Here is a 15678-nt window from a genome sequence, read left to right on the forward strand (position 1 = left end):
TTAAGTTATGGTCTTATGAAATAATTTTTATTGGTCTTTGAAATCAACATTTCTGAAAAGAAAAACAAATGCAGTTTTGTTTGGCTATTCATTAGTCACTTGCAATACTACAAATAACCTTTTAGCCTAAATTACTGAAGTAAACATTTCCACAGCATATAGTTTGCTGACATGCAGCTATACATTTTATAAGAAAAAAAAAAAAGTGGTGAAAAAAGTGGGAAAAAAAGACAAAGGAATGGTTTATTCTGCAACATCTTATTAAATAGTTTTAGGAACAAATAAATCATTTTTAATGTTACAATTAGTTTACACAATTTCTCCGTCAGACTGTTCAGCAAACATTAAATATACATGTTTCTGTTTTGTCTTTACGTCTAAAGTTTCTCAGCTTGTTCTTTGATTTATACTGGTGGTGTGTAACATGAGCAGAAAGCAATGTTCAAAGAGTAGAAAAAATACAGTATGAAAAATGTCCTAAACAGACAAAAGGATTTCACCAAAACCACAGATTACAAACAGCTTTAAATGTGTTGATGTTTTAAATAAAATGTACAAGACGGTGCGCGTTTCAGCATGATTTAAGATTAAAAGTTAGGATTTTTTTTCATCTTTACAAATATCTGTGTTTGCAAAACATAAAAATGATGTATAAAACCAAACATTGAAAAAGATAAAACACTTTACACAGAAATATAATCTTCAGGCAGAGCCCCCTTCAAAATAACTGAAAGGGATCAATGTCTGTCACCTTGTGGCGACCTTCTTAAGAGCCAGCATTTGACTTGAATGGACTTTAAACTTTAAACGCTGGCGGCTTTTACTCTAACTGGGCTGCTTCTGTAACAACTACATGTAATTGGACTCTGAATATCAGACAGAAACGAGGATAAAACCTTGAAAGTTGGGAGCCAAAAGTGAAAAAGGAAGCTGCTTTTAGGCACAGAGACCAACTAACGGCGTCCGTCAGAGATAAGGCAGGTTCACTCAGCTGCCGATCAGCAGCCGGCTCTTACCAAGGTGACCAGCAGGTGTCTCCTCCTGCAGCCAGAAACATGAACAGTGAGGATCCCCGGGAGAGAAAACCAGGTACACCAAACAGACGGGACTGAATTCAGTTTCACTGCAGGACTGCGGGAGTAGCGAGGGACAGGGAGACAATGAGGGACAACATGATGGGAGATGTGCAAGGTGCATTTTGGGAAACGGTGAAAGACGGGGAGAAGATTATGAGGAACTCACTGCGAAGAGGAGTCGTAAAAAACCAACTCGATCTCTACTCTGATCTCTGCTTTCTCACCACCAGCTGGTGGGTGAATAAACTGGTCGTCACCGATGGTTTGCTTGTTTTAAAATTCTCTAAACAGAGACGATGGTCATCTTTTCTCTTGTTCTTCCATCTTATCCAGGATGATAATCAGATCCCATCTAACCTAATGTTTAGTTCAAACATGGCGGCACATCAGATAAATGAGACTACGTTCACAGCGCAGCCCAAAGTGACGCAATTTTTGCCTTAATGCGACCTGTATCATCTTTTCATGACGGTCCGAGCAACACAGGTCGGATTTTTTTCGAATGCGACCCAGGTCACCTGAATATCCGATACGTATCTGATCTTTTCAAATGTGACCTGAATCTGTACGGTGAAGTCACGTTCATCCGACCTGAACGTCATTGATAGTCGACAAACGTCACTATTCTGCGGGCGGTAATGAGGATTACATTTTAATATGCTGCTCCGTTCGGACAATAACCTCAAAACGGCAATATATGCTACACCGTTAGCATCGATGTTTACTTCTGCAAACAATGAGCAGCTTCTTCTTCTTTATGACGGTTAGCAAAACAACGAGAACACTCTGTCGTTATTGCACCCTCTACTGCGCATGCGGGACACTTTCAGGTCGTCTGCAGTTCACATTGGAGAACAAGTACAGGTCGCGTATATTTGGAAGTGTGAACGACGACGACGACAAAAAAAAAAAAAAAAATTCGCAAAAATAAAAATCGGATTTTAGTCAAGTCAGGCTACAGTGTGAACGTGACCTAAGTGAACATGAATGCACTCAACAACTATTATTTCAATAATCGATCATTCTGACCATTAATCAATTAACCAGATAACTTTTTTGACACATTCAGGATATTTTTCCATTAACCAATTAAGCTTATTTCATGCAATACAATCAATACATTAAAAGATGCAAATAAACAATTGAATTCTTTTTTTAAATAAGAAAATAAGTTACTTGAGGAGATTTGGGTAAAAAAAAAAATCCTTTTGGAAAATTTTTTAAAAATTATCTTAAATGCAAAATGGCCTTTTTAGAGTTAAGTACCGACTACTGAACTAATTAATTATTTCAATAGTCAATTCATCACGTTTAATCAGCCACATGCATTATCAGCAGAATTTTATTGCTTAACATTTTAAATATATCACCAAATATTGCATCAAGTTAGTCCTCAGGTAGCAATTTTGCAAATGTCGACATTGCAATAACTGCGTTTCAATACGTTTTGTTCCGAGTGTCTGTAGAAGAACTCATCCCAGCAAGAACCAAACGCACGTAAGCGTCTGTGTTGGATGTTTAACGTTACCATTAAAGTCTTTAGAGACTGAATCACTTCTGGATAAAATGGAAGAACAACTTTTAAAAGTGAAATCAGTGAAGTCACTACAGGACAGAATCTATAATCAGATCCTACCATCAATAAATTAAAAAAAGGCCCTTAGAAGACATTCAGTGACTCGTGTTCAGGTCATTTAATAAAACGCCTACTGAAGGAGGACATTTTAAAGTCCAGTTTAGTGGGAGTTGTCTATTTGGACCCCGATGCTGTTGGCACCACTTTATGTGCAAGCACTTGCAGTAAAAAAGAAACAAAAATAAAAAAAAAACAACAAAAAGGCCCCGGCTCTTAAAATTGAAAAACTTCTGAATGTTTCATTTTCCTGGTTAAAATAAAAGCACCTATAAGTGGAATGGAACAGAAGCAAATATAAATCCGACAATAAAAACGACTAATGACAAAAGAGGTGCTGAAGCCAGAGCGTATCGGATCAGGGGATGTAAACTCAGATAGGGTTTAAAACTAACTGGCAAAATATCACCTAAATAAATAAAAAAAAACTGCCATAATAAGAGAAATAAGTGCTGAAGGATCTCAGTAGTAACAAATGCTAAAACTTTTAAAGTTTTGGTTTTCTGTAACAGGAAAACTGGAAACAACAAAAAGAAGCAAAAATGTAAATTTTGGTTTGATAAACTCTCAGCTGGGATTCATATTTTGTAACGGCATAAAGCCGTTCACATCACAAACTTTAACACATTTTTCACAAAGCAACAATCAATTTATTTAATACAAACAAAAATCTGAAAAGTGTGGAGCAAAATTCACTGATAATTTCCATCCAACCAGAGACCTTTAGCCATCCAAGCAAAGCAGAACCGGCAAAAAACCTGCAGCTGCAACTGGTGGCTTTGAAAGTGTTGAATCAGAGGTGGTGAATATTCAAGCAGGCCACACTTTTCAGGTTTTTATTCGTAAGAGCGTTTTGAAATCATCAATAATGTTTTTCAAACTCTCAATTAGGCCCTAATCTGTGTTCTTCTATCACATAAAAACATTAAAGTTTGTGGCTTTCATGTGAGAAAAAAAAAACAAAAAAAAAATTAAAGTATCAATATTTTTATATTTCTACAGTGCACTTTAATGTACGGAGCCCCTAAGAGACATGGAAAAGTTTTTTATTTGGAGTTTTCTTGCAGAAGTATTGTATTCTCTCACAACAATGTATTTAATAGTTCATGCAGCATTTTGAATAATCAGGGTCTTCCTGCTGCAATATAAGGTTTTTGTAAGGCTTTTAGATGCAAGTTAATATCTCATTTGTGTGATATCTGAAGTTTTACATCTTTGGGATACAAATGCACCACAAACAAGTCAAACAAGGGATTTCTATCCCTGTTTAAAACCTAAACAGAAACTTGAATGAAAGAAATTAAAAATACATCCAAACTATTATTTTCAATTAGTTATATTGCCATCTGACAGTTTAGGTTGTGTTTTTAAAATGGTTAATAAAAGGTCGTCTTCATGTGCAGTTTCATCTCCACTGAAAGATATTACACAAACAAAAATGAACAGTTTTGATTTTGATTATAAACCAATGTTAAAAATGTATAAACACGTTTTCACCGAGACTCTTTAAGCGTTCATGTGTGTAACTTTAAACTGACATTTGTTATCACTGACTGTAATCTATTGTGAAGGAATACAATACTTTTGCAAGGTAATGCAAAAAAAATATTTTAGAAAATCCCCCATCTCCCCTAGGGGGCGCCGTAGTAATGAGAACAATGGAAAGTCAGGATTTGATTCAGGGAAGTAAACTTAAACAGCAGCACCTTGCTACTAAAAAAATAACAAGAATAAGTGACCAAACCCGGACCTAGGATCAGGAATGTGTGGCGCCTGTGGAGCATTCAGTTAACCCGCTACTGAATACGCTACATGAAGGCTGCACCACAAGGCCACGCGTCTGCTGCCGTGTGCGTCGTCAGAGCTTCTGAAAATGTCAGGTTGACACGTAAAACAAATAAATATAACCAAACTATGTTTAGCTCCATTTAGAGTCACTAATTCAACTCCATATAGTCGGTCTGTCAGTTTCTTCTGCATAATACTGACACGGTAAGGAGATGTAAACTGGTACTAAAGGTGATAATTTTGCCTAAATGTTTGGGATTGATCCTCATTATATCTAAAGAAAAGAAAAGGGGGATTGTGTTCCGATGCTAATGAATAAAGAAAACGACTCGGGTTTAAAATGACATTCTAGTATTAAAATCAGGAGGCAGATAGTGCAAAAAAAATAAAAATAAATCTCACAATCACTTTGCATGGCTAAGGGCACCTGACAAACTACTTCTATCAGTCTGCATGACCCCACATCGTGCATCATAGCGCTCAAACTACTTCTACTGAGGCCGTCTGTGTGTGTGTGAGTGAGTGTGTGACTAATATGGTTGCATAACAAAGTTTAGAGGCAACATTATCCACCCTGCTGTGCTTTTAGTAGAAGGTCTCTTATGAGGAGATTCAGGGAGAGTAAATTAGCAGCAGTTAGGAGATGCAGGCTCTGATTTGATGTCTATTAGTCTCCTTCTGGAAAGAAGCTTATTTTATCCTTCCACACACACATACAGACTGACTGACCTCTGCATGGTGACATCTTTTTAACGCATGCCGTGACTTGCTACAGCATGCTTGAAAATAGCACAGAGGGAAGTGGGGAAAGACACAAGTCGAAGAAAACAGATACCGACGGGGAAGTTGGTGCAACGTTTTTTTTCCTTCCACACAATCCTGCTCAGCTTCTGTCTGTGCTCCCAACATTTCACCTTAGTGTACCTTCCCTCACCCCCTAAAAATCTAAGATCCCTCGCAGGATGAAGGCTATACCCGACTTTCTCCTGGCGGCGCGTTTCCGCCCTCAGCCCCGCCCCGCTTCCCCACGTCCCCGTGTCCCATCCGGCACCTGCCGCCCTCCTGAAGCCGCCCCCAGTGGTAGCCGGTGAACACAGGGCTGATGGGGATGTACTTGAAGACGGCGTGTCTGCGGAAGAAGGCCATTCCAAACGGCAGATCGTAGGATCTCATGCCTTCGAGTTCGGCGGTGCTGAGGCCGGTTCCTCGTTTCAGCTTCCTGATGCCACGTTCCTCCAGGGAACCTGAGGTCAGACGACCAGATGTTAGTCTGACGTTCATTTAATGGTGATTTATTATGCTTCCTTGAACAGTTTAGGATAAATCTATGGACTATGCAACACAAGTTCATTACATTTTTCTTAGATAATGAGATTTTAGTCTGGTCAGTTCTGCCTATTTTAATCTCCTTTCAGAATGAGCCATTTTAGGGTGTCTTGTCACTTCAAATCCAAATAAGCTGGGTTCCGTCTGTGCTCCCAGTGTAAATGTTGGGTTAATCTCAACATTTACAATGAAACATGAAAACGGCTGCAAACAGATGTGACTTCATATGTCTCTACATCTCTGAAAAGCAGAACAGTCTCCTGCACATCCAACAAGAACACAGTAAGTGGTTTCTGGTCGGTTAGGTCTTCTTGGAGTTCTGTTTGAGTTGCTAGGTAACCTTCTTGGCTTGACTGGGGTTGCTAGGTAACGGCGCAGTGCAATGTCAAATGTAACTTTTGAGGTTTTTGAAATGGCTCATTTTCCAAAGACCAAAAAACATTTTCTTTTGTTTTTAACTTCTTTGCTCAGTGTCCCTATGTGTTTTGAAAGGCATTTTTTTATGCATTATAAAATATTTAATTTTTAAATTTATGACCAGCTAGTCATGAACTCCGTTCTCTTTATTGCTTGGATCAATAGTCAACTCTGTCAACTCTGATCTTCAGAGTTGACTTCAGGTTTTGAACAGAAAATAAAACAGCTGGAGGGAAAATGTCTCCTTGTGTTTAGAATAAACTGCATCACAAAGGGGGTAATAAATAAATGCCAAGAGTTTTCATGAACCAACTCCACCCCACCGACCCAAAAGGGTTGTTTTTCTTTGTTATGTTTTATATGAAGGCTATTATTTATAAATAAAGTAGTTTTATTTATAAAAGGGGAAAGATGCAGATCTGTCCATTGGTCCTCTGAGGAACCCTCACCAACAAAATGAAAAAACATCCAACATGTTCTGCCTGTTTATAAATACCATGTTGTTATTTTTAAAGATTTAATAGTTCAAATCCCAAACTACCTTGTTCTTGTCATAATTATAACCCACATACTTCCTCCTGATGGAGCAAATTTAGAAAAGGGTGAGTAAAACTCTTACCAGGTATAGTATTGTCCAAAATAAAGGCAACACAACCTCCAACAAACATAGCAGTGGTGAGCAGCACGTTGAGCACCTGGTCGACTTCAACTATACCTGAGGAAAAGAAAACAGACTCAGCAACTGCCTGATTTATTGTAATCAAAATATAAGCATTAATTTCTTACTGGATCAAATTATTTTAGGTTTCCTAATGGATTTTATGAGGGTTTATCAAAGTGAAAGTAAAATGTTGCTTTAATAAGGGGTGGTGTAATAAAACATTACATCTAACCACTAGATGTAGGGCTCATACACTTCTCCCCACAGTGAAATTCAAGCACTTTTCAAGTATTTTCAAGGCAAACTTTAAAACTTTTCCAGCACCACATATTGGAGACAAAAACAAAGAGATAGCCTAAGTAATTAAGGCGCTAATAAGAGCTCATTAGAAACACTTTGCTCACCGGTGACCAGCGGGTTCTGCTTCAGGTAGCTGGGCAGCATCAGACCGAAGAAGATGGAGAAGCCCAAGACGAAGAGGTTCCTGGATGAGTTGAGGTCGACAAACTGCAGGTTGGAGAGGCCCACCGCCGTGATCATTCCAAACAGCGTGCAGAACAGAGCGCCCAGGACCGGGTCGGGCAGAGAGGCAAACAGGGCGCTGAATTTACCCACAAGCCCCAGCAGCAGCATCATGGCGGCGCCGTACTGGATCACACGTCTGCTGCCCACCTGGAGGGGGAAACGGCACCAACAAGACGGCTTTTACTACAAATCTTTGTGTATTTTTCTCATCTGTATAAAGGAGAAAGAAAAAAGAAATAAAAACAAAAAAAGACAAAAGGAAAATAGAAGAAAACATCAAGACAGGTAGAAAACAATTAAAACAAAGAAAAAGAAAAAAGAAAAGAAACAGAAGAATGAATAAGCAAAGAAACAAGAAAGAAAAAGACAAAAAGACAGAATACAAGAAAGAAAAGGAAACAAAAATGAAAGAAATAAAAAATGAAAACAAACAAGAAAGAAAGAAAATGAGGAATTCCAGACGTCATCAAAGGTAGCGGTTTACTACCTTTGTAATTCCCAGGACACCGATATTCGGACTGGAGGAGGTGGAACCGTTTCCTGTCCCAAAAACACCGTCCAGCACACAGGAAATGCCCTCTACAAATATTCCCCTAATGAGCCAGAACAGAAGCGTCACGAACACGTCTGCCATGCTGGCCATTAAATCCTGCAGCCGGAGCTTTACAGACAACAACAGCTCACCGATTGATGGCGTGGATCGGCGGTGGAGGAGCGCAGGAGAGGCGAGCGCAGGCGTAGTAGTCGCCGATCGACTCGATGATGCTGGCCACCACGGCGCTCATCATGCCGATCACACCTGCAGCCGTGACGGTGGGAGTCCCCCACTGGACTGCAGGAGAGGAGGGACAGAAAGGATCAGAGCTCCTCCAACCACTGAATGTGAAGCTTTGCACGTCTAGGAAACTAAAAACTGACCCCAACGCTCCACATCTATTTATCTGCACCAGTTATACTGCTATATAGAACTTTTTGACATTTCGATTTTCATTCTTGGAGCTAAAACAGAAAAATATCATCACATTAAAAAAAAAAGTTCTCAAGCATTTGTTATGCTAAATTATTTTCAATTTTAATTTAAAATTATTTTTTATTTTATTTTAAATTATTCAAATATCCATTCATCCATCCTACAGTCTGGCTTAATTACTGCAATGAATATATACTTTTTTCAGTAATTGGGCTTTTGAGTCTGAATGATCCTGTTAATGATTAATCGATTAAAAAAGTAGTTGATTATTTAAATAATCGATTCATCACGATTAATCAGATGAATCATTTCAGCTCCAGTGTTCTGTAAAACATCAGCTGCAATTCTGAAACTTAAAGCCGATCAATATTCCAATTTATCCTAATTACTAAACCTGATCTAAGAAGTTTGTAACCGTCTCTTCCTCTCCATCTTGAAGAAACTCACAGGGATAGGGGATCTTGAACCACGGCGCAGCTTTCAGGATTCCCTGACGTGCATCAGTGCGGGCGTAGAAGCCGTACTTGTTCTCCTCCGGCGGGAAAACGTCAGTCACCGTAAAAATGAAGCACAGCAGCCATGACACCAAAATGGCCATAATGATCTGCATGCAGGGGAGAAGAAAACCTCTTTTAGATTCTCCAGAAGAGAAAAACACATTTATACCTTCCAAATTCAAGTCCTGAGTCTTATTATATGCATAATAATAATAATATATATATAAACATCTGAAGCACAAAAGTGGCTTAAAGTACCAGTAAATACAACTTATTAAGCATTTAACAGATTTGGTAGAATTTCAAACTGCACAGTTTATGTATAAAGTCAGAAACAAAATATTACCAGAAAATATTTAAAAATTATTTTCTGATACAGTGGGGGATACAACGACAGAGAAAACCTCAACTTCAGAACTTTGAAGGTTCAAACAACAATGAAAATAATATGCATTTCTGTCATTGGTGTGAAGATCTGGAATAAACTCGCTAAAGAGCGGAAGCAAAGTCCGAGCATGAGGTATTTTAAGAAAAGACTCAAAATGGTTATTATTCAAAAGTATAAGGATGAACAAAGGGGATGAACCTGGCTGGGAATTACAACTCTGTGGATGATTTCAGCAATTATAGGTGTGTATCATTTATGCAGATGAGTATGTATATGTATGCATTTCATCTGGTTTAGGAAATATTAGTATAGTTATCATTTCATTTTTCTGTCAGAAATGGAAAACAATGCGATGAATTAGGAATAAGGAATGTTTATAGAAGCTATACTTCATACTCCTTTTCAGACTCATACTCACAGAATAAGTGGTGTGTTTCCATGTAATTGATTATGTACTTCATAGAAAAGTAGTGCGTTTCATTTTACACTTGTTGGTGAAATGTTTGTCTGAAATAAAGTATCATCATCATCATCATAATTTTCTGCATGAAATCACTGATATCAAATGCTCCATCTTGCTCCTGGGTTCTGAGATCACAGTGAAGCATCTTAAATGAGACGCATAAATCAGACAGACCTGTGGTGTTTTTAATTATTTGGCCTGCACAGGGGATAAAAAGACTGATTTACAGAGGCCTGGGGAGAACGAGATTACCTCTGCTGAATAATTTGACTTGTACGAGAACAAATCTTTAAGTAAAACAAGGTGAACTCATTACAAGGGAAATAAATGTTCAGATGAACGGATACCCACCGGGAACATCTTGAAAACCTGCAGCCTGTAGGACGTCCAGCCTTTCTTGGCTTTGTAGATCGGCAGGGGGAAGTGAACGTTTCGGGCGTATTGAGAGAAGAGCAGCACCAAAAATATAGTCCTGCAGACACAAAAATACCCTTCGGTAAGATAATAGGGCCTCGTTATTTTCTACACTTTCTGTTCCCCAGTGTGAGGAGTAATCCTGTTTGAAGATGTTCCATTTAGTCCTGAATGCGTCACGCCACGACTCCAGAGGATTCGGCGCAAATCAATTATCCCAACAGCCTGGGAACTCTGGCAGCTACAGGCGCATATCCCCGTCCCTGCAGAGCGAGAGCAGAGGCCCTCCGGCCAACAACAATGACACGGCAGGAGCTGATGTCACACAACCTCAACATCAGAAACTGCAGCCGCTACCATCATTGCACAGCTCTTTTTATACCAAAAATATCCAGAAAGTTCTCAGTTTGCACCAGGAAATTGGTTTGTGCCAGAAATGCTTCAGATTATACAGACAGATGTAGACTCAACTTTTATTGTTCAAGTCTCAGACAAATTAGGGTTTCTGCAGGTTCACAAAAACAAATGTCATACTTTTTAAGACCTTAAGATTATTAATGAAATTTAAGGCTTGAATCACGACAAACGTGCAAAAGAAAATCACTCATTCTGTATAGAAGCATTTCCAAATGTTTTAGCACAGAATGGTAAGAGAAGTGAGGCGAAGATGAACGTCGTCCAGCTAAAAGGTGATACATTTGCACTCATGATGGACTCAAAAGAGCTAGCTAGGGTACATTAGCAGCTAGTTAGCGGTAGAAGCAACTGCCTGGAGTCACAAAACGCCTGACAGAAAAGTCCCACAAGGAAATATACATAAATGCGATTAAGTAGTCCTGTGACGTCAAAATGCACAATATATGACAGGACAACTTACATTTTTTATTAACTTAAGACACTTTAAGGCCTTAAATTCAGATAAATGGATTTAAACTTTTTAAGGGTGCACAGGCACCTTGCTAATTCATGGCTGTTTATTAAAGCATTCAAACATTGTAGTTTTGTGAGATGATATGGCTGAATAACTTCCTCATCCTAGTGCAAAAACGTATAGAAACGTGAAATTTTTCAAAATTGCTGTGTTTGATCAAGTACATTTATTTTTGCAATTCCAACTTGCGCAATTTAAGGTAAACAAAACTGCAGCTACTGATTTTAATAGTGTGCAGTGCTTTAGCTCTCACTGTGGTTACCTGGAGTACCAAAGCGTTGGAGGCATGATGCGTTTCTTTTTACGATCCTTCTGTCTTCTTCATGTTCTACTAAAGTGATTTCTTTAGGCCAGGTTAACTGATGTTTAACACATTTTACAGTCAGGTTTGTCTGAAAATCTTTTTCCCCTTTGATTCATGAATTCATGATTTGCATTTTGAATCTGTGCTTACAGGATGGCGATGCCCCAGTGTTTTCCAGCCCTCTCGCCTGCAGCCTGGAAGCCTGAGAGCCCGATGAGGGCCACGGTGGGAGTGATGGTCAGGGGCCCGATGTACTTCAGCAGCATCCCGGGCAAACCCAGAGCTCCGATGCAGACCTCGATCAGCGACGACACGATGATCGCACCCTGGATCTGGGAAAGGTCGGAGAAATTCAGTGATGGATCAGTAATTGTTTAGTTATTTAGTCATAAATCAAACTGCTCTGCTCAGCTACCAGCTAATGGTTACTGTAGCTGAGCAGAGATACAATATAAACTAATAACCTGTTACTTCACATTCTTTTGTGCCGATTGCTAAATAAACATGTTTAGCAAGAAAGGTTAAAAAAAGCTTTAAAAAAGAAAGAAGATCAAATTTTTTCATGCCAGATTTGATTTGAATCAATGTTTTTCTAAAATAGATTTTGATTTTGTGTGAATTTTGTGGATTTGTTGAAAAACTTAAGGGACCAGAGGGCCACATAAAAAGCTCCTGCGGGCCACATCTGGCCCCCGGGCCTCGAGTTTGACACGCGTGCTGGTTGTCATGTAAACAAATCTCTGCATTAAACTCACTTTTCATGAGAAATGAAGTCTTATCTCAATAAGCTCAACAGATCCGTCTGCATCTGTAGAGTTTATTGCAGCTGAATGTAACGGATCTTTATAACAAACTTAGTTAATATAAAATGTCAGAAATATTCCAGTTATGTGGTTTTGGGAAAGTGGTGAAGCTTTTAAACTATTTTCCATCTCATGATTCAACCACATTTCAAATAATCAGATGTTTTATGAAGCATTTGAGTGAAGAAGTATTTATGTCTCCTATTTAAAATGCGAAGAAAATGAGCCGTGGTTCTGTCGGACACTTTAAAGTACACACTTTAAGAAGAAAAAGACTTTTTAAACTAAAAAATATGCCCGGTTTATCAGGGTCTGTTGTTCTAAACTAAACATTTACTTTACAGCTGTAAATATGGACGCTGCCTGAAGGGAAGCCTGGACAAACATCACATTAAATCACATTTAATGGTAAAGAAATGACCATAAACTGCTGCCATCATCGTCATCATCATGGAATCGATGTTCCAGGTAATGACCCCGTTAAGCTCCTCTCTGTCCCCGCGTCATCTTGAGCATTTTCCCCTCCAGTTTGAAATCGGTTTTGTCTCATTCGCGTCACATAAAGATCAATTACCAGACCGACTCGCGCAGACTGGAAAGGTTACCTCAGATTAACGTCATCCGTCACGTAAAGACAAACCCTGCAGACGTATGGAGACGGGATTTCTCCATCACAACAAACTATGTTTATATTAGGTTAGGAAAAACCCGGGACTGTATTCTAAGTCTGTTGTGTAAAAAGTTGCATAAACGTTACTTAAGATAATATGAACAACCTCTGATTTAATTTATTGAAGCTCATTTTGTAATCAGTTAAATTTCCCTCTTCTCCTTCGCCTCACCTCACGTATCCTGGGGTGCCAGATGTCCTCGGTGTGCAGAAGCTCTGTCCCGTTCAGGAACGGACGCTCTGCTGAGGTTAGAAGAGAAACGGATCATTAGATTATACATATAAAAAAAAACAAACATTTTATTAGGGGCAGGGTTTGTACACTTTCAAAGTTGAAACACTTTTCAAGCATTTTCAAGGATTTAAAGCAGCAGTGGGAACCCTGCAGCAGAAACCGGAGCGTTACCTGTGCTGTTACATTTCCATTTCTCCAAAGACAGGATGGCTCTGGCTGGCGCAAGGAAAGCAAACGCACTCGCCTGGAACAAAGGCAACCTGGAGGAGAAAAACAAGACAAATCCATGTCAGAAAGGCATTTCAGAGACGTAATAATTGGCTTGCAGAGACGCAGCATGACAGAAATGTAGACAAAGTATTCATACCAGCCCTGCTGCAACCGTTGTTTCTACAAAAGCTGATCACTGTTGAGTCTGTGCTAATAAATGAGGATATTCATGACAAAAAGTAGTTTTTTCTGATATTTAAAATTACTTTTTTTTATTTTTTATAAAACCAGCCTTTAGGAGTTTAAAAATGATCAAAGTTTGCAGATGTAATGCATTGAACTGCAACTAACGATTATTCTGATTTATCCAATTAATAAATTCACCACATTCTGCTGATTTTTCATTTAACTCAAGTTTATTTTATTATTATGTTTAAACTGCACATTGAACAAATGATTCAATTAATTTTTTCAATCAGAAAATGAACATTTTATTGCCTATTCCTTTAGTGGATGCTTGATTATTGGTAGCAAATACAGCTAAAAGAAATCCTGACATTGAGAAGCTCAGCGCTTTCTGCTCAACTCATCGATGCAGCGTAGAGCGGATCTGTGGATTATTTTGCATTGAATCCAATCCGTCAATGCAAACCAGGTGAAACTAAAACTTCCACTTGAGGAGTTACAAACGAAACAATTACAATAGGCCTTCGCAGCGCTTAGCTGCTCAGGCCTAATTACAGATAAAGAAAGTTTTGTTTTTATTTTTAATGCATAACTGTACAGTTTGGGCCTTTTTTGAGTCCGTTTTCTCCAGTTAATGATTAATCAATTACTAGTTGTCGATTATTGCAGGAATTGATTCATCATGATTAATTGTTTTGGTCCCGATAGCGTAGTTAAAGAACAGAAATCTATTTTTTTTTCTTGAAAAACATCTTGTTAACTGATCATCTTGAACAGGATATGTTTCAGATAAAACATAAAACACATTTCTGTGTTAACACATAATGTTATTATTTATGCTCATGTTAAGTCAGGTTCAGTCTCTCCCTCTCTGCTTCAGAGGCATTTCAGTAAAACCCAGAGACAGAGCTTATCGTTCTGCTCAGAGAGCGATGGAAAGCCGCTGATGTGACAGGAATGCCACTGGCGCTGAAGCCAAAGCCAGTCTGTGGCTGGAACCGGGCAAAAGAGTCAGAAAGGGCAACAGATTACATAACTTAAATCGAGCACCAAGAGCCTCTGACACACTCGTTTTCCTTCCCATTTTGGCCCAACACTTTAATTATCCAATTCTGTCCTGGAAATATGAATTTCCAGGACAGGAATTTCTCTGAGTTGGGAGATCTGACTCACAGAAGAAACCTCAAACTCAAATGGGACCAAATATGCTGTGCCAAAAGATCTGATTTGGGTAAAATCAAATAATAAATCAAGCACTAAGATATATGAAATCACAACAAAACATGATTGTAAATAAGGACAATGCCCTTGAACTAGTTTAACTTCACTGGAAGAGATGTGAAATGGTTGACAGAGCTATGTGGAAACTTGCGGTCACAATAAAATCAGTTTCTCTTTCTCACATCACTTTCATGTCATTCTACCACATCAAACAGATTTTACTTCATGTGCGAACTGAAGACTTTCTATAATCTCATCCTTTCAACTGTGACATGCAAAGATGATTGTAACAAAGCATGTAATTCAACAATGAGGTATTTCCAGATTCAGTTACAAGATTAGCCTAAAAATAATAATTGCCAGGTGATGTCACCAGTTGCCGTGGTTACTCCCTCCCTTTTGATGTGTTAGTTTTTTGAGAGCCATGTCATGCTGACAGTAGATGCCATTTTATTCCTCATTATCTAGGAACAGTCTTCCCGGCTCGATGCGGTTGATTTCCTTCTGACAACAAACCATCTTGATGATAACGGCATGCAGAGACAGCCTTCCCATCAGCCTTCACATGTACAGTGGCGTACAAATTCTTCATAGTCCGTCAGTGTTCTTAAACGTTATGATAGTACAACCACAATATTCAGTATGTTTTATGTGATGATGATGATTCAGAGCATCTAGTCTTCACATGCCACTTAAAGGTGATCTATTATGCTTCCCTGAACAGGTTAGGAAAGATCAATGTTCTATACAAAACATGTTCACTACATTTTTTGCACAGAGTCACTTAATTAGATTTTAGTTTGGTCAGTTCTGCCCATTTTGAGCTCCTTTCAGAATGAGCTGGTTTTGGGCCTCTTGTCCCTTTAAATCCAGGTAAGTTGAAGCTGGCCACACCCCCAACTCAACATTTACAGCTGAATGTAAAAATGCCTGTAAATAGATACACCATTATACAACAGT

At 38.7% G+C, this 15678-nt stretch overlaps 1 protein-coding gene across 3 annotated transcripts in view; it reads right to left on the reverse strand.

The window, feature by feature from the left end:
- Positions 1 to 218: 218 nt before the first annotated feature.
- The window catches only part of slc23a2 (solute carrier family 23 member 2), a 43167-nt gene continuing 27707 nt past the window's right edge, over positions 219 to 15678 (reverse strand). For 2 of the 3 annotated variants that reach the window (XM_014967598.2, XM_014967596.2), the window contains 10 exons: positions 13273 to 13361; positions 13039 to 13109; positions 11544 to 11725; positions 10096 to 10216; positions 8844 to 9000; positions 8111 to 8258; positions 7914 to 8019; positions 7306 to 7573; positions 6860 to 6955; positions 219 to 5741 (listed from right to left, as the gene is read on the reverse strand). In XM_014967598.2, coding sequence (XP_014823084.1) covers positions 5467 to 5741; positions 6860 to 6955; positions 7306 to 7573; positions 7914 to 8019; positions 8111 to 8258; positions 8844 to 9000; positions 10096 to 10216; positions 11544 to 11725; positions 13039 to 13109; positions 13273 to 13361 — 1513 coding nt within the window. In that variant the 3' untranslated portion in view covers positions 219 to 5466. The remainder of the gene's footprint in view (positions 5742 to 6859; positions 6956 to 7305; positions 7574 to 7913; positions 8020 to 8110; positions 8259 to 8843; positions 9001 to 10095; positions 10217 to 11543; positions 11726 to 13038; positions 13110 to 13272; positions 13362 to 15678) is intronic. The other variant, XM_014967597.2, reaches the window with a different exon arrangement.

Source organism: Poecilia mexicana, unplaced genomic scaffold (genome assembly GCF_051168715.1).
Source record: "Poecilia mexicana isolate PSO_F unplaced genomic scaffold, ASM5116871v1 scaffold_9, whole genome shotgun sequence".
In the NCBI taxonomy this organism is placed as follows: domain Eukaryota; kingdom Metazoa; phylum Chordata; class Actinopteri; order Cyprinodontiformes; family Poeciliidae; genus Poecilia; species Poecilia mexicana.